Here is a 26,984-nt window from a genome sequence, read left to right as displayed (position 1 = left end):
TTTTGTGGAGTTGGGTTTTTGCCATGTTGTCCAGGCTGATCTCAAACTCCTGCGCTCAAGCGATCCTCCTACCTCTGCCTCCCAAAGTGCTGAGATTACAGGAGTGAGCCACTGCACTCAGTCAATACATTGTAAATGAATGAAGCTGTTGAATAAACTCAGATACACCATCAAAGTGGCGTAAATGCTGTTTTAAGGTTTTAGAAGAGGACAAGGTAACTTTTGTTTAGGATGATCAGAGATCATCCTAAACATGAAAGAGCTGGTAATTGGAATGGACCTTGGAAAGATTTTTGAAAACAGTGACAGGGAGGAGAGGAGGCGTCTGAGTAGAAGTGACGTGATATACTCTATATGCTGGGTTCTGTAGGATATATTCTTTCCAGAGTTTTCTCTTTTTTCACTGTTAAAACTGTAAGAATAATATGCTTGGTATAAAGAAATCAAATATTACAAAAATAAAACAATTGAAGCCTTCCCCCCAAGAAAAATGTATGTATCTACATACGTGAAATTTTTAATATGATTTTTTTGGGGTTTATGTGTCTCTTAGAGTTTATTTATTGACACTTCATTTTCCTACCAGTCCTTTCCAAGGCGTTTGACACCAAGGTTCAAGTTTCATTTCCCAGAGGGACCACTGATAATAGTTTGATATGCATCTGTGAGAGTTTCAGTGTGTAGTTACTTTTTAGTTTTCCACATTAATGTGGGGATAAGAATAATTAAATTTTAGTTCTAAATTTAAATTTAGAACTTTTCTCAAACATTTAGAAAAGATAGTCCAGTCGTGGTGGCTCATGCCTGTAATCCCAGTACTACGGGAAGCCAAGGTACGAGGATTGCTTGAGGCCAGGAGGTCGAGACCAGCCTGGGAAACACAGTGAGACCTCATTTCTACTTTTTTTTTTTCTTTCTTCACATGGGCATGGTGGCGGACGTCTGTAGTCCCAGCTACTTGGTAGGCTGAGGCAGGAGAATTGCTCGAACCTGGGAGGCAGAGTTTGCAGCGAGCCGAGATCGTGCCACTGCACTCCAGTCTGGGTGACAGAGCGAGACTCCGTGTCAAAAAAAAAAAAAAAAGAAAAGAAAAAAGACTATTAAAAGGGAGAAAAACACTGATATTTCTATTATTCTAACAAATGTTTATTATTTTTGTGTATTTTTAGTTATTCTTAGGATATAATTTTTCATGCTTATGATTATTATATATGTATTGTACTTTTGTCATACATGTATTGAACATTTATAGAATGGTTACATATTCACATTTTATATATATACATGTTGAGTATCACCATCATCCAAAATGCTCAGGACCAGAAATGTTTTGGCTTTCAGATTTTTTCAGATATTAGAATATATGTATTATTATACTTAACAGATAAGCATACCAAATTTGAAAATTTGAAATCTGGGCGGGGTACAGTGGCTCATGCTGTAATCTCAGCATTTTGGGAGGCCGAGGCATTCAGATCGCTTGAATGCAGGAGTTCAAAAACAGCCTGGGCAACATAGCAAAATCCTGTGTCTACTGAAAATAACAAAAATTAGTTGGGCATGGTGGTATGTGCCTGTAATCCCAGCTACTTGGGAGGCTGAGGTGTGACAATCGCCTGAGCCTGGGCAGTCAAGGCTGCAGTGAGCCATGATCATGCCACTGCACGCCGGCCTGGGTGACGGAGTGTGACCCTGTCTCAAAAAAAAGGAAAAAGAACATTTGAAATCTGAAATGCTCCAGTGGCTATTTCCCTTGAGAGTCATGTTTGCACACACAAAGTTTCAGATTTTGGAGTTTTGGATTTGGAATGCTCAACCTGTACTATTTTATACTAAGAAATTATAATTATATAGTCATTCTCTAATTGTTGGGAATTTGGGCCATTCCTTTTTTCACTGTCAGCTTCATTGTACAAGTAGCTTTTACAGAAAGTATTATTTTCGTGGAATATACTACACAAAATTAGCTGGGCGTGGTGGCATTTGCCTGTGGTCCCAGCTACTCAGGAGGCTGAGGTGGGAGGATCACTTGCGCCTGAGAGGGGGAGGTTGCAGTGAGCTGCACTCCAGCCTGGGCGACAGAGTGAGACTCTGTCTCAAAAAAAGAAAAAAAAGAAGAAATGTGCTTTATTGGAACAGATTCTTAGAAGTTTGAGAACAAAGTTGGGAATAAGCATCTGAAACACTTTTTTCTCTAGATGAAGCAGATGATGATGATGATCCAGAATATAATTTCCTGGAAGACCTTGATGAACCAGACACAGAGGATTTCCGGACTGACCGGGCAGTGAGAATCACCAGTGAGTCTGTGTTTATTATAAGTCCTGCTCTTGATTGCTTTGCAGCTGCCTTTGTTTACTTTGTAGATTTTTAGGGGTGAAGTTTGCAGCTTATCCATGTTAAGACATCTAAGTTTCCTTTACCCATTTATTGATCTGATTCTTCAATTTAGGTATCTATTCAGAAAGCTCATCAGTTGTTCATTCGTATATCCCACAGTCATGTATTGAGTCCTTACTATTTGGCAGGGATTGTGCAAGATGAATAAGACATGGCATCTGTGCTTTAGGAGTTCAGCCTAGTAGGGTGATAGAAACAGAAAAAGTTACAATACAAAGTGATAAATGCTGTAACAGGTTTTACATAAGGTATAATGATCTAAAAGAGGGTGTCATCTCCTAGTGTGTGATATGGACTAGGATAGGAGAACTTAGGAAAGAATTTGCAGAATGAAATGGTTTTTTATCTTAGTTTTGAAGAAGGAATAGAAATTTGGTGAATACGGACAGAGAGGAATATTGCAAATAGAAGAGCATCTGCAAACCACAGAATTGTAAAACATCAAAAAAGTGTGTTTGGAAAATAGTAAGTACTTTGGTGGTGGTATATGAGTGAAAAGATAGAGAAGTGGTAGATAAAATTAGGTAGTGTTTACATCATGGAGGATCATTAAGCTCTCAAAATGAAGTTTAAGGGCGGGCATAGTGTCTCACGCCTGTAATCCCACCACTTTGGGAGGTGGAGGCAGGCGGATCACCTGAGGTCAGGAGTTCCAGACCAGCCTGGCCAACATGGCGAAACCCTGTCTCTACTAAAAATACAAGAATTAGCCAGGCATGATAGTAGGTGCCTGTAATTCCAGATACTCGGGAGGCTGAGGCTGAAAAGTTGCTTGAATCCAGGCCAGAGAGTTTGCAATGAGCCGAGATCATGCCAGTGCACTCCAGCCTGGATGACAGAGCAAGTCTCCGCCTGAAAAAAAAAAAAAAACAAAAACGAGCTTTAAGCAGTAAATCAGTAGGAACTGATTCGGATTTTAGAACGATCACTTTGATTTAATACCAGTTTCATGTATTTATTTGTTAGGTAAAGTGAACAAGACTGGAGGTATGGAAAACAGTTATGATAACTTGGCTTGAATTATTTGTATAAAAAATTATATTATTGAGCTAGGCGTGGTAGCTTACACCTGTAATCCTAGCACTTTGGGGGGCTGGGGCAGGAAGATTGCTTGAGCTCAGGAGTTTGAGACCGGCATAGGCAACATAGAGAAACTTTGTCTCTATTAAAAATTTAAGAAGTTAGCCAAATGTATTGGCACATACCTGTAGTCCCAGCTACTCAGGAGGCTGAGGCAGGAGGATTGCTTCAGCCCAGGAGGTCAAGGATTCAGCAAACTATGATGGTGCCACTGCACTCCAGCCTTGGTGGCAGAGGGAGACCCTGACTCAAAAAAAAAATTATGTAATTGGCTAGTGTGTCAAGCATAGAAAACATATATTTCATCCTGAAGAAATTCTACCTATGGGGAGAAAGAAAAATAGAAAATATATTTCATACGCCATTGATTTTTGTTGCATGTGTGCATGATCCTGTGCTGGAATAATATACATGACATGGAGAAGGTAAGTTGCTGGCTCTTGACCAGATTAACGTCTGTCTTGGATGTTTATAAAGCAGAGAGCTTTATAGAAACTTGAAACTTTCGTATGTTTTGCATAGGAAAAAAAAAAAAAACTTAAGAAATATCTTTTAATATGGTACAGTTGGGGATAAATTGCTTTTTTTTAATAGCAAAAGACTAGGAGGCAGAGAGCTTTATAAACATCTAAGATATACCTAATTAATGCAGTTCTTTGTGTAAAGAGAATTATATGTAAATACAATCCTTTAGAACTTACATTTTATTTTATTGCTTTATTGTGCCTTTCACCTTGATTTTAAGATTAGAATACCATTTCCTTTGTGAAGATCTTTCATTTATTTTGATATATTATGACAAGGATAGTGGAAGCATTGAAAGGAAAGCACCAAGAATTAGAGAAAATATAGAATGAAAAGGTTTGAGGATTTAGACTTTGAGAAAACTGAAAGGAGAATCTAGGAAAGTACAAGAATAACCTAGAAAATCTAGTGTTGTAGAAACCAAAGGAAGAGTCTTTTGGCTAGGGCACAGTGGCTCGTGTCTATAATCCCAGCACTTGGGAGGCCAAGGCAGAAGGATCACATGAGTCCAGGAGTTCAAGACTAGCCTGGGTAAGATAGTGAGACATTGTCTCTATAAAAAAATTTAAAAAATAAAATAAAAATTAGTCAGTTGTGGTGGTGCACGCCTGTAGTCCCAGCTACTTGGGAAGCTGAGGTGGGAGGATCACTTGAACCCAGGAGGTGGAGACTGTAGTGAGCAGAGATCATGACACTGTACTCCAACCTGGGTCAGAGCAAGACCTATTTCAAAAAAAAGAGTCTTTCTGGCTGGGCGTGGTGGCTCAAGCCTATAATCCCAGCACTTTGGGAGGCCGAGACGGGTGGATCATGAGGTCAGGAGATCGAGACCATCCTGGCTAACACAGTGAAACCCCGTCTCTACTAAAAAAAATACAAAAAACTAGCCGGGCGAGGTGGTGGGCGCCTGTAGTCCCAGCTACTCGGGAGGCTGAGGCAGGAGAATGGCGTAAACCCGGGAGGCGGAGCTTGCAGTGAGCTGAGATCCGGCCACTGCACTCCAGCTTGGGCAACAGAGCGAGACTCAGTCTCAAAAAAAAAAAAAAAAAAAAAGTCTTTCAAGAAGGACAGAATGGTCAACAGTGTCATATTCAAGTAAAGAAACATCTGCTTAAAGCACAAAAGCAGACATTTTTATTTATTTATTATTTATTTACTTATTTATTTGAGACAGAGTCTCGCTCTCTCTCCCAGTCTGGAGTGCAGTGGCATGATCTTGGCTCACTGCAAGCGCTGCCTTCCGGGTTCACGCCATTCTCCTGCCTCAGCCTCCTGAGTAGCTGGGACTACAGGCACCTGCCGCCTTGCCCGGCCAATTTTTGTATTTTTAGTAGAGATGGGGTTTCACCGTGTTAGCCAGGATGGTCTCGATCTCCTGACCTCATGATCTGCCCTCCTTGGCCTCTCAAAGTGCTGGAATTATAGGCTTCAGACACCGCGCCCGGCTGTAAAAGCAGATCTTAAGTTCAGCTATCATTCTGGAATGTATTTGCCTTCCCGTTTTGATTGTTACTTTCTTCAGTTTACATATAATTTCTCAGGGAGATCCTCCTTCATTAGGATTGATCTTGCTTTGCATTCCTGTACCACTCTTTTTGTCCTTTTATATACTGTCCTTTTATATACTTTTATATCCTTTTTTTGTCCTTTTATATATATGTCATAATTGCTTATTTAGTATCTGTCTTCTCCCCTAGACTGTGAGCTTCTCAAGAGCTTTGTGTTGTTTACTGCTGTAAAGCTGGTGGCAATATTTGCCAATCAAATAGAGATGGGTAAATGAAGGGCAGTCTTTCTAGTCATACAGTTCTGTGATGATAGTGAAAGCTGGAGTAGAATTTTTAATTTTTTTTCCTGCCTCTTGTCCTCTTGTGTCTCATTGTCATATTTGATTGTAATCCCTTTAAAAGGACTTATCCTTATATGGATAACTAAAATTAAAAAATTAAAAAGCATAAAATCACAGAGTTTGAAAAGCTCCATGTGGTCACATGTTTTCCGCCCACTTGAGAATTTGTTTACACTTCCTCTGAGGTGGACTTTTTAGTCTCTGTTTGTATACTTTCAGTGACAGGGAGCTCAACAATTCTGCAGATAGTGTATTGTAAACTTGAATACCTCCTCAATTAATACTTTTCTTATTGAACCCAAATCTGAATGCAAATTCAGATACTTTCCTTATTGAACCCAAATTTGAATGCAAAGCAAGAAGATCAATCCTCTTATATTCCTCCCATTTGTCTTGTATTTTTTTATTTTCTTTTGAGATGGAGTTTTGCTGTTGTCGCCCAGGCTGGAGTGCAGTGGTGTGATCTCAGCTCACTGCAAACTCCGACTCCTGGGTTCAAGTGTTTCTCCTGCCTCAGCCTCCCAAGTAGCTGGGATTATAGGCACCCGCCACCACGCCCAGCTAATTTTTGTATTTTTAGTAGAGATGGGGGTTTCACCAGGTTGGCCAGGCTGGTCTTGAACTCCTGACCTTGGGTGATCCACCTGCCTTGGCTTCCCAAAGTTCTGGGATTACAGTCATGAGCCACTGCGCCCGGCCTCCTATTTGTCTTTTGCTGTTAAAAAAAAAAGCCATTTATCCCCAACTGTACCATATTAAAAGACGTTTCTTAAGTTTTTTTTTTTTCACTATGCAAAACATAGGAAAGTTTCAAGTTTCTTCTGCGAGATTTCTTCTTCTCCAAAGCCTTAGTGTCCAAACCTCTTACCACACGTTACTCTTCTCTGGATTCTAGCATTTATTTTCTTTAAACTTTTCCCCTGTTACGTCTTATTATGAAATTTAAAAATATATATAGAGAGAAGTTGAAAATTATACAGCTAACATTCATGTTCTCACCACCTACTTTTTTTTTTTTTTGAGACAAAGTCTCACCCTTGTTCCCCAGGCTAGAGTGCAATGGTGTGATCTCGGCTCACTGCAACCTCTACCTCCCAGGTTCAAGTGGTTCTCCTGCCCCAGCCTCCTGAGTAGCTGGGATTACAAGCCCCTGCCACCATGCCCGGCTAATTTTTGTGTTTTTAGTAGAGAAGGAGTTTCACCGTGTTGGTTGGCCAGGCTTGTCTCGAACTCCTGACCTCAGGTGATCTGCCTGCCTCGGCCTCCAAAAGTGCTGGGATTATGGGCGTGAGCCACCATGCCCATCCTCACCTCCTACTTTCTATAGTTTTTTTCTTTTTTTTGAGATGGAGTCTCGCTCTGTCTCCAGGCTGGAGTGCTGTGGCTGAGCCATCTTGGCTCACTGCAACCTCCGACTCCCTGGTTCAAGCGAATCTCCTGCCTCAGCCTCCCGAGTAGCTGGGATTACAGTCATGCGCCACCACGCCCAGCTAATTTTTGTATTTTTAGTGGAGATGGGGTTTCAGCATGTTGGCCAGGATGGTCTCCATCTCCTGACCTCATGATCCACCCCCCTCGGCCTCCCAAAGTGCTGGGATTACAGGCGTGAGCCACCATGCCTGGCCAAATTTTCGATAGGTTTGATATAAACTGTGGGCCTTTCATATGTGCAGGTTTCGCATCTACAGATTCAACCAACCTTCAAAATATTCTGAAAAAAAAAAAAAAAAAATGCAACAGCAGAAAATAATACTGGCTAGTCATAGTGGCTAACATCTGTAATCCCAGCACTTTGGGAGGCTGAGGCAGGAGGATCGCTTGAGCACAGGAGTTTGAGATCAGCCCGGGCAACATACTGAGACCCCATCTCTACAAAAAGTTTAAAAATTATCTGGGTGCAGTGGTGTGTGCTTGTAGTCCCAGCTACTTAGGAGACAGTCAGGAGGATCCCTTGAGCCCACAAGTTCAAGGTTGCAGTGAGCTGTGATTATACCACTGCCACTGCACTCCAGCCTGGGTGACAGAGTGAGAGCTTGTCTCAAATAAATAAGTAAAAAATAGTAGGGTATAACAACTATTTACATAGCATTTACATTGTATTAGGTGATAAGTAATCTAGAGATAAGGTATACAGGAGGATGTGTGTAGATTATGTGCAAATACTACACCATTTTTCTAAAAGGGACTTGAGTATCCTCAGATTGTGGTATCCATGGGCTCCTGGAACCAATCTCCACATATACTGATGGATGACTTTATGTGCCTTATCATGCAGCTGTCCATCCCCTGTCCGTCTGTGGATGCATCTTAGTTTTCAAATGCATTTCAGAGTAAATTATACTTCACTTTTGTTTTTTTTTTTTTTTGAGACGGAGTCTCGCTCTGTCGCCCGCGCTGGAGTGCAGTGGCCGGATCTCAGCTCACTGCAAGCTCCGCCTCCCGGGTTTACGCCATTCTCCTGCCTCAGCCTCCCCAGTAGCTGGGACTACAGGCGCCCGCCACCTCGCCCAGCTAGTTTTTTGTATTTTTTAGTAGAGACGGGGTTTCACCGTGTTAGCCAGGATGGTTTTTTTTTTTTTTTAATTCACACGAGGTCTATGTTGCATGGGTTGGTCTTGAACTCTTGCAGTCAAGTGATCCTCCCAGCTCAACCTCCTGACCAGGTGAGATTACAAGCATGCACAATGGCACAGTGGCACCTGACTATGTCTTTTTTTTTTTTTTTTTTGGAGACAGAGTCTCACTCTGGAGTGCAGTGGTGCGATCTCCCGGGTTCAAGAAATTCTCCTGCCTCAGCCTCCAGAGTAGCTGGGATTACAGGCACACACCACCATGTCTGTCTAATTTTTGTATTTTTAGTAGAGACGGGGTTTCACCATCTTGGCCAGGCTGGTCTCGAACTCCTAACCTCGTGATCCGCCCACCTCTGCCTCCCAAAGTGCTGGGATTACAGGCATGAGCCTATACTTCACTTTTAACCACTTCAGCATGCATATAATGAACTAGAGCTCGATATTTGTTTATGATTTCTTTTTTTTTTTTTGAGACGGAGTCTCGCTCTGTCACCCAGGCTGGAGTGCTGTGGCCGGATCTCAGCTCACTGCAAGCTCCGCCTCCCGGGTTCACGCCATTCTCCTGCCTCAGCCTCCCGGGTAGCTGGGACTACAGGCGCCGCCACCTCGCCCGGCTAGTTTTTTTTTTTTTTTTTTGTATTTTTAATAGAGACGGGGTTTCACCGTGTTAGCCAGGATGGTCTCGATCTCCTGACCTCGTGATCCGCCCGTCTCGGCCTCCCCAAGTGCTGGGATTACAGGCTTGAGCCACCGCGCCCGGCCTATGATTTCTTTTTATAGGTGATTTTACACACAGTGTATCACACACATCTTAAGTATACCATTTAATGAATTTTGACATGTGTGTACCTGTGTGACCCAAATCCCTATCAGGATATGGAATCCTCACCCCAGAAAGTTTCATGCCCCTTCCAAGTCAATCCCTACACCATCCCCTCAGAGGCAACCACTGTTTTGATTTTTTTTCTTAATCACAGGTTAATTTGCCAGTTTTAGAACCTCACATAAATGGAATCATATAGGATGTGCTTTGTGTGTATGGCTTCTTTCACTCAGCATAATATTTTTGAGATTCATTTCTGTTGCATGTGTCATTAGTTCGTTCCCTTTTATTGTTGACTATAATTTCATTGTGTAAATATACTGCAGATTATCTATTTTTGTGTTGATCACCTGGGCTGTTTTTAATTTTGGGTAATGATGAATAAAGCTGCTCTGAACTATTTTGTGCAAGTCTTTGTGGAAATGCTTCATTTCTCTCTCTCATTTGTCCCCATTTATGAATTAGAAAAGGCATATTTCATTTCTCTTGGGTCAGCTACATAGGAGATAAATCACTGGATCACGGGATAGGTATGTTTAGTTTTATGAGAAATTGCCAAACCATCTTCCAAAGTGGCTTTCCATTTTACGTTCTCATTAGAGTTCCATTTGCTCTACATCCTCAGCAACATTTGGATTTTAATTTTTTTTGTTGGCTGGGCATGGTGGCGCAGGCCTGTAATCCCAGCACTTTGGGACACTGAGCCAGGCGGATCACTTGAGGTCAGGAGTTCAAGACCAGCCTGGGCAACATGGTGAAACACTGTCGCTACTAAAACTACAAAAAATTATCCAGGCGTCGTGAATGAGAATTGCTTGAAGCCCAAAGGTGGAGGTTGCAGTGAGCTGAGATCGCGCCACTGCACTCCAGCCTGGGCAACAGAGTGAGACTCAGTCTCAAAAAAAAAAAAACTTTTTTTTAAATTAAATTACTTAATTGATTTTGTTTTTGTTTTTGTTTTTGTTTTCGTGTTTGAGACAGAGTCTCACTCTGTCTCCCAAGCTGGAGTGCAGTGGTATGATAAACAGTCAGCGTAGCCTCTGCCTCCTGGGTTTAAGCGATTCTTGTGCCTCAGCCTCCCGAGTAGCTGGGATTACAGGAATGTGCAACCATGCCCGACTTATTTATTTATTTATTTATTTATTTATTTATTTATTTATTTATTTATGAGATGGAGTCTCGCCCTGTTGTCCAGGCTGGAGTGCATTGGTGTTTGTTTATTGGCTCAGTGCAACCTCCACCTCCTGGGTTCACGTGAGTCTCCTGCCTCAGCCTCCCGAGTAGCTGGGATTCCAGGTGTGTGCCACCACGCCTGGCTAATTGTTGTATTTATAGTAGAGACGGGGTTTCACCATGTTGGTCAGACTGGTATCGAACTCCTAACCTCAGGTGATCTGCCTGCCTCGGCCTCCTAAAGTGCTGGAATTAGAGGCGTGAGCCACCACCCCTGGCCTGGATCTTAATTTTTTTAATGTCCTAAGAAAGGCCTTTATAAAATTGTTCACAGTCTTGCAGATATAGTGTTAGACTCTGCTCTAGTTCAGTGATACGTTTGCCTTGTTGGTTATGAGCTCTGTTTTGGAGCAGCTGTGTCTTACTGAACTTGATGTCAACCAAAACTTTTTTTTTTTTACCTCAGATTCTTGTACCAACCAAAACTTTCAGGTCTTTTTCACATTATTTTTAAGCCACGTCACCTTTTCATGTAGTTAATAAACTGATCTTTAAAACTCTTAACTGTAGGACTGGGCACCATGGCTCACACCTGTAATCCCAACACTTAGGGAGGCCAAGGTGGGAGGATCACTGGAACTAAGGAGTTTGAGACCAGCCTGGGCAACATAGCAAGATGCTGTCTCTATTTAAAAAAAAAAAAAAATTCTTAAACATAGAACTTTAAATTTATCCCTATATGTTCCATCCAGTTGATTTGAGAAAATATAATTTTGAATTTTCTATCAGTTGGATTGGCAGTCCCTTTCAGCTTTACATCATCTACAGATTTGTTAAGTATGTTCTCTGGGTCTTTTAAGTCACTGATGGAGTTCTTGAATAGTTCAGATCCAAAGACAGCGTCCTATAATACCCTGTTGGAAACTTGTCTTTCTCTCTGTCTCTTTTTTTTTAGACAGTATCTTGCTCTGTCGCCTAGGCTGGAATGCAGGGGCATGATCTCAGCACACTGCAGCCTCTGCCTCCTGGACTCGAGATTCTCTCACCTCAGCCTCTTGAGTAGCTGGGACTGCAGGTGTGCACCACCAAGCCCAGCTAAATTTTTTTGTAGAGATACGGTTTCAACATTTTACCCAGGCTAGGAGACTCATCTCTTGATTCCATTCAGTACTGTGTGGATTTGGATAGCCCATCTAATTATAAAATCGTGTAGCTCACATTTTTTCCTGTCTTCTTCCTTTCAGAATTTAAGCTTCATGCAAATAGAACTCTGTCTCTCTCTCTCATTCTGTCATATATCCCAAGCATCTAAAAAGCATAGTGCTCAATAAATGTTTTTTGTTGTTGTTGTTTTTGTTTTTTTTTTTTTAGACAGGGTCTTGCTCTATCACCCAAGCTGGAGTGCAGTGGTGCAATCTCGGCTCACTGCAAGCTCCGCCTCCTGGGTTCAAGCCATTCTCCTGCCTCAGCCTCCCAAGTAGCTGGGACTACAGGCACCCACCACCATGGCCGGCTAATTTTTTGTATTTTTAGTAGAGAGCCTCCCAAAGTGGTGGGATTACAGGCATGAGCCACCGCACCTGGCCTCGATAAATGTTTTTGAATAAATGAAGGAAGGATAGCCAGTCATGGTGGCTCACACCTGTAATCCCGCCATTTTGGGAGGCTGAGTTGGGCTGATCGCTTGAGCTCAGGAGTTTGAGACCAGCCTGGCGAAACTTTATCTCTACAAAATATACAAAAATTAGCCGGGTGTGGCGGCATGCGTCTGTGGTCCCAGCTACTTGGGGAGCTGAGGTGGGAGGATCGATTGGACCAGGGAGGGGATGCGGAGGTTGCAGTGAGCCGAGATCGCGACACTGAGCTCCAGCCTGAGTGACATAGCGAGACCCATCTCAAAAAAAAGGATAGATATGAAGAATTTGTCATTCCTTGTTGAAAACATTATGCATTGTCTTCATGGAATTCCTCCTTATTGTAAAATCTAATTTATACCAACAACATACTGTTTGGCTTTCTTGCAGAAAAGGAAGTAAATGAGCTGATGGAAGAGCTGTTTGAAACTGTGAGTAATGATCCTCAAGTGAGAACATGGGATTGTAAGTCAGTTCTCCAGCAAGATGTGTCATTTGGTCTCTGTGATGCTCCTTCTAGGATAGGGGTCTGACTGAACCAATTCTACTTTTAGTCTACCTGGGAAAGAACATAATGACAAGGAAATTTTTCTAACTGCTAGACTCTTGATTATATACATGTATGTTGTTCTTATTAACATTTTCCTTGAAACTTCTTGTTTTTTTGAGGGGGATTTCACTCCGTCACTGAAGCTAAAGTGCAGTGGTGAAATTACGGCTCACAGCAGCCTTGACCTTCTAGGCTTAAGCAGTCCTCTGTCTAAGCCTCCTGAGTAGCTGGGACATACCAACACACCCAGCTAATTATTTTATTTGTAGAGACAGGGTCTTACCACATTGCCCAGGCTGTTATGGAACTTCTGGGCTCAAGCAATTTTCCTGCCTTGGGCCTCCCAAAGTGCTGGAATTATAGGTATGAGCCAGCATGCCTGGCCCCTGGAAAATTTTTGATGACTTCCCCTACTGTCATTTGGTATATCCTTAAAGATTGTCAACTAGTTTTAAACTACTTTGTGCACAAATAATTACCTTTTTCATAAATTTGTCTCAAAAGGTATTTCTCTTTAAGAGATTGATCATTTTGAGGCTGGGTGTGGTGGCTCATGCCTATAATCCCAGCACTTTGGGAGGCCACAGCGGGTGGATCATCTGAGGTCAGGAGTTTGAGACCAGCCTGGCCAACATGATGAAGCCTTGTCTCTACTAAAAATACAAAAATTAGGCATGGTGGCGGGCACCAGATGGTGCCACTGCACTCCAGCCTGGGCGATAGAGCAAGACTGCAAGACTCTGTCTCAAAAAAAAAAAAAAAAGAGAGAGATTGATAATTTTGAGTTATCCATGCTCTGTCCTTACTGTTACGAGCTGACTGGTTGAACGACTTCTTTCTTGGCATAATAGGCATCCTAAGTGTGGGTTTGTGGGAGTCCTGAAGTGAGAAGTTTCTGACATTGGCTCTTTCTAGGTGCCAGCGTTATTAAAGTCTTGTAATCTGGCCGGGCGCGGTGGCTCAAGCCTGTAATCTCAGCACTCTGGGAGGCCGAGACGGGCGGATCACGAGGTCAGGAGATCGAGACCATCCTGGCGAACACGGTGAAACCCCGTCTCTACTAAAAAATACAAAAAACTAGCCAGGCGAGGTGGTGGGCGCCTGTAGTCCCAGCTACTCGGGAGGCTGAGGCGGGAGAATGGCGTAAACCCGGGAGGCAGAGCTTGCAGTGAGCCGAGATCCGGCCACTGCACTCCAACCTGGGCGACAGAGCAAGACTCCGTCTCAAAAAAAAAGTCTTGTAATCTGTAGTTTTTACTCTTCCTTCCCAATACTGGAGCAACATTTGAGACCCATTCCCCAGGAAAACCCTCCCTTCCCTTTGCCCACAGTTCCAAGATGAGATGGGATTTTCCAACATGGAAGATGACGGCCCAGAAGAGGAGGAGCGTGTGGCTGAGCCTCGACCTAACTTTAACACTCCTCAAGCTCTACGGTAGGCTAGTTGAAAGATCTTGAGATTTGGAATAGAGGAATAGTTTATTTCTGAAAAGGTTTTCAGAAGTTGCAGTTAACAATTTTTCATCCCCAATCAGCTTGTTACTGAGGTAAGGATGCAGAGTCCTGTCAGGAGTTAGGTGTCAAGTGAAGTCTCCTTGGTATGGGGCAGTGCAGCTGTAGGCCAAGCTGTATCTGTTTGGGAAGGGAGAAAAAACAGTAGCTGGCATCCATATCCACTTCTCCAGGTGAGTGGTGCTGGAGAGGTATGTAGGAATTTATGTGGCCAGACACACAAACTACCCGATATTATAATATCGAGTCTGTCCCTTTCGTTCTTTTTATGTGCCATTAATATCTGCTAAATGTGACTGAAACTTTGTTAGGCACCTAAGCATTAGTGGAGCAAACCCTGAAGCACCTGCAGTAAGGAGTCTGAAACGTATGTGCTGACCTTTTTGCCTGAAGTTGGCACTTGAGTTACAGCATCCAGAAAGTACAGGCTTTAATTTTTTCCTCATTTTCTGGTGGATTTGCATCTGCACTTTATTCTATTGTTATCCATTGCGAGTAGCAGCATATAGTCATTAGATGGATGGCTAGAGATCAGGATGCGTTTTGTGCCGTAAGTGGAACTAAGCAAAGAGAATAGACCCTCTTAATTAGTCATGTGTCCTAACAGCATTACTACCCAAGTAGAAAGCTTGGGATCTATCTGAAAGCTAGACCTTTAGGGATTTTCCAGTTTAGTGAAAAAAGATAAGATATGCCAACCAATGTCTAAAAACTAGAAATACCAGTAATTCTCCATTACAACAAATATAACAATACAACTACATCAAAAACCTCAAGATTGCTAAGTCAGTATTTGACCCATTATTTTAAGTTACAGCTCATAGAACAAAATTCCATTCTGCTATGAATGGAACCATTCATCATGGGAACATATAATGGGATTTGATCTATAAACATGTTTTGGTTCTGTTGATCAACTCTTTGTAACTTCTTAAAATTTGGGAAGTATAGGCCGGGCGCAGTGGCTCACGCCTGTAATCCCAGCACTTTGGGAGGCTGAGGCGGGGGGATCACCTCAGGTCAGGAGTCGAGACCAGTCTGGCTAACATGGTGAAACCACATCTCTACTAAAAATACAAAAATTAGTCAGGCATGGTGGCGGGTGTCTGTAATCCCAGCTACTCGGGAGGCTGAGGCAGGAGAATCGCTTGAACCCAGAAAGCGGAGGTTGCAGTGAGCCGAGATGACAGTCTGCGTGTCAGAGAGAGACTCTGTCTCAAAAAAATAAATAAAATTTGTAAAGTGTAGAAATAATTTAAAACTCCTGTTAGAATTCAGTTACCTTCTGGTATTCGGTAGAATAGTCATATATCATCTCATGGTGATACATTCTGTGAAATGTTATCATTAAACGATTTCATCATTGTGTAAATGTAGAAAGCACTTGGATAAACCTTGATGGTTTAGCCTACAGCATACCTAGGCTATACGGTATAACATATTGCTCCCAGGCCACAAACCTGTATAGCATGTTATTCTGCTGAATACTGTAGGCAGTTGTAACACAGTGGTAAATACGTATGTATGTAAACATAGAAAAGATACAATAATCTTATGGAGCTACCTCTGAATATGTGGTTCATTGCTGACTGAAACATTATGTGGCACATGACTGTACTTGGGCAGTTGCTGCTTTTCTTTCGGTTGCAAATGCAAACCTGTTATATTCTTTGACTCAATAAAGCATCCTGGATTCTGTAAGTCCATAGATAGTAAAAACATCTTAAAACACAATAAAGAAGAGAGAGGAGAAAAAGAACAAAACAAAAACCCTGGGAAAGTGAGTTATCTGTGCCTCCCTTATCAGTTATCCAAGTAATATTTATTAAAACCAAGTGCAAGGCCATGTGTGGTGACTCACACCTGTAATCCCAGCACTTTGGGAGGCTGAGGTGGGCAAATCACCTGAGGTCAGAAGTTCCAGACCAGCCTGGTCAACATGGTAAAACCCCATCTCTACTAAAAATACAAAAATTAGCTGGGTGTGGTGGCTGTACGTGCCTGTAATCCCAGCTACTTGGGAGGCTGAGGCAGGAGAAATGCTTGAACCTGGGAGGCGGAGGTTGCACTGAGCCAAGATTGTGCCACTGCACTCCAGCCTGGGCGACAGAGTGAAACTGCCTCTCAAAAAATAATAATAGGCTGGATGTGGTGGCTCACACCAGTAATTCCAGCACTTTGGGAGGCCAGGGCGGTCAGATCACGAGGTCAGGAGTTTGAGACCAGCCTGACCAACATGGTGAAACCCCGTCTCTACTAAAAATATAAAAATTAGTCTGGCATGGTAGTGCACTCCTGTAATCTCAGCTACTCAGGAGGCTGAGGCAGGAGAATCGCTTGAACCCAGGAGGCAGAATTTGCAATGAGCCAACATCACGCCACTGCACTCCGTCCTGGGAGACAGAAAGAGACTCCGTCTCAAAAAAGAAAGAAAGGAAAAAAAAAAACAGTAATAATAATTATAGGTCAGGCGCAGTGGCTCGCGCCTGTAATCCCAGCACTTTGGGATGTCGAAGTGGGCATATCACCTGAGGTCAGGAGTTTGAGACCAGCCTGGCCAACATGGCAAAACCCTGTCTCTACTAAAAATGCAAAAAAAATTAGTCAGATGTGTTGGCAGGTGCCTGTAATCCCTGCTACTTGGGAGGCCGAGGCAGGAGAATCGCTTGAACCTGGGAGGCAGGGGTTGCAGTGAGGCAAGACCGCTCCCTTGCACTCCAGCCTAGGCAACAGGAACGAAACTCCATCTCAAAAAAAAAAAAAAAAAATTAATAATAATAATAATAAATACAACTACGTGCAGGCTGTGTTTCTATTACCTACTTTTTTATGCTTCTGGGCTTCTGTTCCTTTAGTGGTAGTAGTGCAGGTGATCAGGTTTTCAGTTCTCAGAAGATTGTATAAGACAGTCCCACAGGCTTTAGGTTTTTACCCTGCACTGCCCAAACCCACAGTAAATACTATAAAAGCATAATTTTTATCCCCAATAGATAAATGATAACTTTTTAAAATTAACTATTGAAAACACTTATTTATCTATTGCTGTAATATTGGAGATTACTTGAAATATGATAACCTGCTTGTTGTAGCTACATCAACAGGTCTTATCCTGATTGCATAGGGTATCAGCACGTGCTTAATCATTTAAGTATCTTATTCTCCTTTTATTTCAGAACTGTCATGCTGGATTTTTCCATTTTTGCTTCAGCCCTGGAAACAGTCTCTCAGGAGGGTAGGGGGGTGGGAAGTTAGAGTTAGGAACCTTAGAAGAGGAATTTATTTGTTTATTTATTTATTTAATTTTATTTTATTTTTTTGGAACCGAGTCGTGCTCTGTTGCCCAGGCTGAAGTGCAGTGGCGCGATCTCGGCTCACTGCAACCTTTGCCTCCTGGGTTCAAGTGATTCTCCTGCCTCAGCCTCGCGAGTGGCTGGGATTATAGGCACGCATCACCACAGCCGGCTAATTTTTGTATTTTTTCGTAGAGACAGGGTTTCACCATGTTAGCCAGGCTAGTCTTGAACCACTGATCTCAAGTGATCCACCTGCCTTGGCCTCCCAAATTGCTGGGATTACAGGCGTGAGCCACCACGCCCGACTGTTTCTTGACCTTTTAATAATTGTCATTCTGACTGGCAAGCCTTGCTTTCTTAAACAAGTCAAAAATCTTCTAGCATGAAGCAGGAAAAGGATATACTAAAATAAGTAATGGTAGTTCACGTGAACGGAACTGAGTGGTTAGTTCAAATATTACCCTACTGCTCTCCATGAAGGTATTTTCTTTTAGCCCTTTAAATTCCTCTTCCTGGCTGAGTGCAGTGGCTCCCGCCTGTAATCCCAGCAATTTGGGAGTTCGAGGTGGGTGGATCACTTGAGGTCAGTCGTTCGAGACTAGCCTGGCTAACGTGGTGAAACCTTGTCTCTACAAAAAATACAAAGATTAGCTGGCCGTGGTGATGCATGCCTGTAATCCCAGCTACTCAGGAGGCTGAGGCAGGAGAATCACTTGAACCCGGGAGGCAGAGGTTGCAGTGAGCTGAGATCATGCCACTGCACTCCAGGCTGGGCAACAGAGCAAGACTCCATTTCAAAAAATAAATAAATAAATAAGCAAATAAATTCCTCTTCTAAGGTTCCAAACCCTAACTTCCCACCCCTACCCTCCTGAGAGACTTTTTTCAAAAACCTAGCATGTCAGTTCTGAAGTAAAAAGAGAATAAGATACTTAAGTAATTAAGCATGTGCTGATACCCTACGCAGTCAGGATAAGATCTTTTGGCCAGGCGTGGTGGCTCACACCTGTAATCCCACCACTTTGGGAGGCCGAGGCAGGTGGATCATGAGGTCAAGAGATCGAGACCATCCTGGCCAACATGGTGAAACCCCGTCTTTACTGAAAATACAAAAATTAGCTGGAGCGTGGTGGTGCATGCCTATAGTCCCAGCTACGCACAAGGCCGAGGCAGGAGAATCACTTGAACCAGGGAGGTGGAGGTTGCAGTGAGCCGAGATCATGCCACTATACTCCAGCTTGGCATCCGAGCGAGACTTCGTCTCAAAAGAAAAAAAAATCTGTTTATGTAGCTACAACAAGCAGGTTCTCATATTTTAAGGAATCCCCAATATTATAGCAATAGATAAATAAGAAAATATAGTATTCCACCATGGAATACTATACAGCCATAAAAAAGTATGATATCACGTCCCTTTCAGGGACATGGATGGAGGTGAAGCCATCAGCAAACTAACATAAGAACAGAAAAACAATACCGCATGTTCTCACTTACAAGTAGGAACTGAACAATGAGAACACATGGACGCAGGGTGGGGAACAACACACACTGGGGCCTGTTGGGGAAGTGGGGGAAGGGAGAGGATCAGGATAAACTGCTAATGCAGCTGGGCTTAATACCAAGGTGCTGGGTTGATAGGTGCAGCAAAACACCAAGGCACACGTTTACCTATGTAACAAACCTGCATGTCCTGCACATGTATTCCGAAACTTAAAATTTTGAGGGCCAGCCGTGGTGGCTTACGCCTGTAATCCCAGCACTTTGGGAAGCTGAGATGAGTGGATCATGAGGTCAGGAGATAGAGACTGTCCTGGCTAACACAGTGAAACCCCATCTCTACTAAAAATACAAAAAATTAGCTGGGCGTGGTGGCACGTGCCTATAGTCCCAGCTACTTGAGAGGGTGAGGCAGGAGAATCAGTTGAACCCGGGAGGCAGAGGTTGCAGTGAGCTGAGATCGCGCCACTGCACTCCAGCCTGGGTGACAGAGCGAGACTGTGTCACACACACACAAAAAAATTAAATTAAATTTTGAAAAAAAGGTGCAAGGCAGTGCAGCTTGAGTGGATAGGGAAATGGGACAAGCTGAACCTGGGATGGGAATAACAAGTAAATGAGAGAAGAAATGAGAATGATGAGTTCCCACCAGCTCCTTGGCTGCTTTCTTACTCATATATTTCTCTGTTCCTAGCATTTTGATTTTTTCTTTATTTGTATATTATTTAGAAGAGGAATTGTAGAGGAATGGGATGGAATGTAATATAGAATCATCATATTTGATGCATGCTAACTACTTTGGGAAAAGATTTGTATAAGGCTGAGAGTTTGATTGTTGACTAAAGTGAGTTGTCAGATTAGAAGGCAGTGAAAATTGTTCAGGCTCTTTGCTCATCATTGGAACAAATTAGATGTGTTGTGGACCTAGGGAAACACTCAGATTCAGTCATCTCCCTGTTGGGAATAGGTTTGAGGAACCACTGGCCAACTTGCTAAATGAACAACATCGGACAGTGAAGGAGCTATTTGAACAGCTGAAGATGAAGAAATCTTCAGCCAAACAGCTGCAGGAAGTAGAGAAGGTTAAACCCCAGAGTGAGAAAGTTCATCAGACCCTGATTCTGGACCCAGCACAGAGGAAGAGACTCCAGCAGCAGATGCAGCAGGTAAGACTTTTCTTGGTCATGTTAATATTGGATTATACCAAGGCCTAACTCTGAGGCCAGAAATTAACAGCTTTGTAAAAGTCAGAGATAGTTACCTTACCACCTGCTAAAACCATAGGATCTTCACATCATTAGGAGCTCGAGAAGTCATCATGTTCATGCCCTATGGCTCAAGGAAGAGAGCATACAGGGACACTAATGGTATTCAGAAATACAGATTTCAAAGAGTCCTTAGTAATCTGTTCTGAAATGTAACAACCTTCACTGTGAGAAGTAGGTTTTTTTTTCCCTTTTTCTAATCTCAGTCCCTCTGAATTGAGATTAAGCTTCCTCTGGTTCTGTCATTTTGTTCAAGGGAATGTGTCTGAGAGATTTATGCCAAGATTCTATGTTGTTCTCATACTCCTTTCAGAAAGCAAAATATATGTGATAAAGTTGCAAACATCTTGATTATTGTCTCTCTGGGGGCTGGGTTATGGTGACTCACACCTGTAAACCCAGCACTTTGGGAGACTGAAGTGGGAGGATTGCTTGAGCCAGGGAGTTCAAGAGCAACCTGGGCAACATAGTGCGACCCTGTCTCTACAAAAAATAAAAATACATTAGCCAGGCATGGTGCCATGCACCTGTGGTCCCAGCTACTCAGGAGGCTGAGGTGGGAGGATTGCTTGAGCACAGGAGGTTGAGAGGGCGTGGAGCCATGATTGCATCACTGCACAGCAGCCTGGATGACAGAGAGAGATCCTGTCTCCAAGAAGGGAAAAAAAAAAAAAATCTCTCTGGGTTCCTGAAATGACAATGTGGTAACATGTCACTTCATTATTTTCTTTCCATCCCCAGCACGTTCAGCTCTTGACCCAAATCCACCTTCTTGCCACCTGCAACCCCAATCTCAGTCCGGAGGCCAGTACCACCAGGATATTTCTTGTAAGTTTCCAAATATCCCTAACTCTAAAGACTAGAGTGTGAAATTAGCTTGGCAGGTTATTTCTCACAGTTATTCACTGATCATAATCTATATTTATTCTTCTCTCTTGGGTATTTTTGATTGCTTTGCCTACTTTCTGTTAAGGCTTCCTGTGTTTGCTGAGAGAACATAAGCCACTGATTTCCATGAAAGGACAAGGAGTGTATTCAATTTTCTTTGTCCTGTCCTTCTGATATTTTTTTTGAATCCTCCTCATCTTTAGATCCAACCTAACTTCTTAGGTTTTTTGGTACCACTGTTCCTTTTACAGATGTTGAGACTGGGCACGGTGGCTATCCCTGTAATCCCAGCACTTTGAGAGGCCAAAGCAGGCAGAGTGTGTGACCCCAGTAGTTCGAGACCAGCTGGGGCAACATGCCGAAAGCCCGTCTCTACAAAATACAAAAATTAGCCAGATGTGGTGCGTACCTGTAGTCTCAGCTACTTGGGAGGCAGAGATGGAAGGATAGCTTGAGCCTGGGAGGTAGGGGTTGCAGTGAGCTGAGATCACGCCACTGCACTCCAACCTGGGCGGCAGAGTGAGACCCGGTCTCAAAATAAATAATAAAATAAAAGTAATAGTCCTAATTCTTGGCTGGGTGCAGTGACTCATGCCTGTAATCTCAGCACCTTGGTAGGCTGAAGTGGCTGGATCGCTTGAGATCAGGAGTTCGAGAACAGCTTGACCAACATGGTGAAATCCAGTCTCTACTTAAAATACAAAAAATAGCTGGGCATGGTGGAGGGCGCCTATAATTAATCCCAGCTACTTGGGAGGTAGATGCAGAAGAATCGCTTGAGCCTGGGAAGTGGAGACTTCAGTGAGTCAAGATCGTACCACCACACTCCAGCCTGGGCAACAGAGAGAGACTCCATCTCAAAAAAAAAAAAAAAAAAAAAAAAAAAAAAAAAAAAAATGAATCCTCATTCTTCATAATCTTCATTCTAGTTCGGGAACTAGACTGTATATTCCTTAATGTTTCTCACTAAGTCTAAAAGTAAACCAAGAATACAATCCCTGAATATCTAGGAACTCAGGTGTAATCTTAACAGAGTAGTTTATTGTGAAAGACTTTATGATGATTTTTACCTGTTTTTATACTGTAGTAGGAAGGTCAGCTTCTCATTTAGATTCTAAAAGCTACTGGTATTAATTGTCTGGAATTGTCTTAGATCTTCCTTGTGTCCTGTTTTCCCAGAAAGAGCTGGGAACCTTTGCTCAAAGCTCCATCGCTCTTCACCATCAGTACAACCCCAAGTTTCAGACCCTGTTCCAACCCTGTAACTTGATGGGAGCTATGCAGCTTATTGAAGACTTCAGCACACATGTCAGCATTGACTGCAGCCCTCATAAAACTGTCAAGAAGACTGGTAGGAGACAGATGTGTCAGCTTTAAGTTTTTACTTGCGGTGAGAGGTGGTGGGAATCTTATCCCATAGATAACTTCCTAGGATACTTGCCTAGGAATGGAGGACACAGGACATTTGTAATTTCTTCCTTCTCTCTTTTATCCTCCCTTCGTACTCATTATCCAAGTTCTAGAATTACATGATAATCTCTGGGCCTGGGTAAGGCATGGAGGCAGTGGACAGTATAGGAATATGGGAGGTAGAGATCTGAAGCTCAGTGCTAAGAATTTGACTACAGCAATATGAAGGGTAAGTATCAGGAGTCAAATCAAGATAAACTGGGGCCTGGTAAAGATGAAAGTCAGGTGGTAAAGTTTGGTCATGTTTAGCTTTTTACTGTCTTCATTAAGTTTGGTCATGTTTAGCTTTCTACTGTCTTCAACTAAGGCCAGGTGCTGTGGCTCACGCCTATAATCCTAGTACTTTGGGAGGCCGAGTCAGGGGGAACACAGGGTCAGGAGATTGAGACCATCCTGGCTCACACAGTGAAATCCCTTCTCTACTAAAAATACAAAAATTAGCCAGGCGTGGGGGCATGTGCCTGTAGTCCCAGCTCCTCAGAAGGCTGAGGCAGGAAAATTGCTTGAACCCAGGAGGCAGAGGTTGCAGTGAGTCGAGATCGCGTCATTGCCCTCCAGCTTGGGCGACAGAGCAAGACTGCATCTCAAAAAAAAAAAAATCAACTAACTTTATTTACCATACTGACTGCAGCGTAAGTGATATCTCCATTCTGAATGAAATGTTGACTTGGGAGTTACGCATAACTTAGAGATTATACATTTGCCGTGTTCAGTATTGTAAAGAAATTTGCAGGTTTAGATTCTACCTTGCGTTGGTTTAGTATTTTTTGAGAAAATATTTGCTATATACTTAAGCCAAATATTTGCTTCTGATTTGTTTCCTCATTTAGCAAATTAGTTGTGGTTTGTTCTGGATTTGGGTTTGTCTTTGGATTGTATTTTAAATCCCTGAGTCTCATCATTAAGTTGAATATAGTTGTATTTAAGTGTATTATATCGTAGACACAGATCCCAAACTACTTTAATAGCTGTATTAACTGATATGAAATGGTAATGAAAACTTGATTTAACACCAAATTATAATAATATCTTACACATCTATTGACCTGTTGCTTTCTTCTGGGGATATAAAAATAACACTTATGGAAAGAGAAATACGGATATAGTAGTTTTGTCTTTAGAATTGCAGAGGTTCCTGAAAGTGAGAGGCTGAAAGGGAGAGAGAAATGAATGAGACTGAATTGTCTCATTCCTTTTGTGGTTCTTTTGTTCCCAACCTCAGAAGGAATCTGGGAGAACTTAATGAAAGTTATGTAAGAATCAAATAAAAGTAAAATTTGGAATACCAGATTTGTGAGGGAGATTAAAGAAGTTGGAATCTTATTCTGGAAGAAAGAAAGCATTGTTGAAGGTCTCTTATCCTTTGAGGATTTAAGAGGGGAAGGAGGTAAAACATTTTTTTTGAGCATACACTATTGCCAGCACCTTTTATTACTAGGTGCCTTTTAAGTGTTTGTTTTACTTAGTGAATAAAGTGTTCCATGTAAGAAAGAATAAGAGTCAACTTTTATTGCCATTGAATGGGACTCCCTTTAGATACAATGTTAGCTTAAGAAAGACTGTGGAAACTCTTTGGGGAGTGGTGGGCAGATGGGAGGGAAATCCAGTTAGATAAAGACAGCTCTACCTAAATGCAAAAATGCATTCACAGGCTTTTTGAAGCCCTCTTTTGTCTTAGAAGCTGATTTATCTAAGATTTATTTTCTTATAGCCAATGAATTTCCCTGTTTGCCAAAGCAAGTGGCTTGGATCCTGGCCACAAGCAAGGTTTTCATGTATCCAGAGTTACTTCCAGTGTGTTCCCTGAAGGCAAAGAATCCCCAGGATAAGATCGTCTTCACCAAGGCTGAGGACAAGTAAGTGTTTACTCTGGGGGATCAAAACAGCAGAATATCCCAAGGAGAAGACATAGTGCCTTTGAGGAGTTTAGGGGCAGTAAGATTTGTATAATAAAACATGGACACAAAAGACAAAAGGAAGAGCAGTATAGATAAGCAGAGCCCTCTAGGACATGCTTGTTCTAGCAGTGCCAAATAACTGCTTTTTGGGGGAATGTCACACACATTTTTAAAGCATTTTAGACTGGTCATGGTTTCTCCCACCTGTAGTCCCAACACTTTGAAAGGCCAAGGCAGGAGGCTCACTTTTATTTTATTTTATGTTATTTATTTATGTAGAGACAGGATCTTACTCTGTCACCCAGGCAATCACAGCTCACTGCAGCCTTGAACTCCTGAGATCAAGTGATCCTTGCACCTCAGCCTCCGCGGAGCAGCTGGGACCACAGGCGTGTGCCACTATACATGGCTCATTTTTGTGTGTGTGCAGATGAGGGTCTCTCTGTGTTATCCAGGCATCTTTCAATCTCCTGGACTCAAAGCATCCTCCCACCTTGGCCTCCCAAAGTGCTGGGATTATAGGCGTGAGCCACCACACCCACCAGATTATGAACATTTTTATGGCTCTTTGTGTGTATTGCCACACTGTTATCAGCACGTATGTATATATGCAACCACGATTATCTATGTTGTTAGAGGGTAGTATTGGTGCCGGTTTAAGTTGTCTGACAGAGTACCTATTCATTTTGTATTAGTTTTATTAGAATCATTCTCCTTCCTTTGTATTCTCTTTGAAGTTCCTTTGTGTTGTTAGTATACAGCTCATCATGATACAGCTTATCATGATCTCACGTTTATTAATGATTTATGCCTAGTTTCTTATGTTCCCACGTAATTGTGAAGTATTTGATTTTTTTTAAATGGAGTCTCACTCTTGTCACCCAGGCTGGACTGCAGTGGTGCGATCTCGGCTCACTGCAACCTTCGCCCTCTAGGTTCAAGCAATTCTCCTGCCGAAGTAGCTGGGATTACAGGTGCCCACCACTATACCTGGCTATTTTTTGTATTTTTAGTAGAGACGGGGTTTCATCATGTTGACCAGGCTGGTCTCGAACTCCTGACCTCAAGTGATCTGCCTGCCTCGGCATCCCAAAGTGCTGGGATTACAGATGTGAGCCATTGTGCCTGGCCTTATTCTTATTCATAATGCTTAATCAGTACTCACTAAGCATCTGAAATTTTCTGTTGAGTAGTCACCAACTTGTACAATAATTAGATTTAGAAAAAGTAGATTGGCCAGGCATGGTGGCTCATACCTGTAATACCAGCACTTTGAGAGGCAGGAGGATTGGTTGAGGCCAGGAGTTTAAGATCAGCCAGGGCAACAAAGTGAGAACTGGTCTCTACAAATAACGGAAGAAAAAAATTAGCCAGGCATGGTGGTGAACGTCTATAGTCACAGATACTCGGGAGGCTGAAGTGCGAGAATCGATTGAACCCAGGCATTCAAGGCTGCAGTGCACTGTAATCATGCCACTGCTCTCCAGCCTGGACATCAGAGCAAGACCCTGTCTGAAAAAAATGAAAAGGTAAGGTAGATTGGGTCACACACCATGGCTCATGCCTGTAATCCCAGCACTTTGGGAGGCTGAGACTAGAGGATCGTTTCAGCCTAGGAAGTAGAGGCTGCAGTGGGCTGCAATTGTGCCACTGCACTCTGGCCTGGGTGACAGCGTGAGACCTTGTCTCAAGAAAAAAATAAGAAAGAGTAGATTGTAAAATGTGTTAGTCTGGGGAGGCCCTTTAGAAGGAAGGACTGTGAAGTGAGATTTAGTGTCATTGCTCCTTTCTCAGTTTGTTAGCTTTAGGACTGAAGCATTTTGAAGGAACTGAGTTTCCTAATCCTCTAATCAGCAAGTACCTTCTAACCTGCAAAACTGCGCACCAGCTGACAGTGAGAATCAAGAACCTCAACATGAACAGAGCTCCTGACAACATCATTAAAGTGAGTGTTTCCTGCATGCACCATCCAGGCACCTCACCAATATGTACTCATTCTTTTCTCTTGTTATTCTCAAAGAAAAGAGGAAACTTCTTTTATCTAAAGCACTGACAGTATTCCACTTATATGCTTTTTTTTTTTTTTTTTTTTTTTTTTTTTGGCTCTTTCTCTGTCACTAAGGCTGGAGTACAGTGGCGTGATCTTGGCTCACTGCAGTCTTTACCTCCCAGGTTCAAGCGATTCTCCTGCCTCAGTGTCTCTCCTGCCTTAGCATCCCAAGTAGCTTGGATTACAGGCATGCACCACCATGCCTGGCTAATTTTTGTATTTTTAGTAGAAACGAGGTTTCACCATGTTGGCCAGGCTGGTCTCAAACCTCTGACCTTAAGTGATCCACCCGCCTTGGCCTCCCAAAGTGCTGGGATTACAGGCGTGAGCCACTGCACCCAATTTCTTCTTTTTTATTTAGATATTTATTTATGTTGTGTTTTTATTTAATTTTATTTTTATTTTTTGAGACGGAGTTTTTGCTCTTCTTGCCCAGGCTGGAGTGCAACAGCATGATCTCGGCTCACCGCAACCTCCACCTCCCAGGTTCAAGTGATTCTCCTG

At 42.6% G+C, this 26,984-nt stretch overlaps 1 protein-coding gene across 1 annotated transcript in view; it reads left to right on the top strand.

The window, feature by feature from the left end:
* The window catches only part of LOC111543946 (GON-4-like protein), a 78,090-nt gene extending 51,715 nt beyond the window's left edge, over positions 1-26,375 (top strand). Inside the window, exons 12-19 of the mRNA XM_026457050.1 lie at positions 2,199-2,300; positions 12,448-12,488; positions 13,939-14,042; positions 19,877-20,075; positions 20,916-21,002; positions 22,242-22,452; positions 24,244-24,388; positions 26,225-26,375. Coding sequence (XP_026312835.1) covers positions 2,199-2,300; positions 12,448-12,488; positions 13,939-14,042; positions 19,877-20,075; positions 20,916-21,002; positions 22,242-22,439 — 731 coding nt within the window. The 3' untranslated portion in view covers positions 22,440-22,452; positions 24,244-24,388; positions 26,225-26,375. The remainder of the gene's footprint in view (positions 1-2,198; positions 2,301-12,447; positions 12,489-13,938; positions 14,043-19,876; positions 20,076-20,915; positions 21,003-22,241; positions 22,453-24,243; positions 24,389-26,224) is intronic.
* The last annotated feature ends 609 nt before the right edge of the window (positions 26,376-26,984 follow it).

The sequence above is a fragment of the Piliocolobus tephrosceles genome, chromosome 1, assembly GCF_002776525.5.
Source record: "Piliocolobus tephrosceles isolate RC106 chromosome 1, ASM277652v3, whole genome shotgun sequence".
Lineage (NCBI taxonomy): Eukaryota > Metazoa > Chordata > Mammalia > Primates > Cercopithecidae > Piliocolobus > Piliocolobus tephrosceles.
This window is presented reverse-complemented; position numbering and strand designations above follow the sequence as displayed.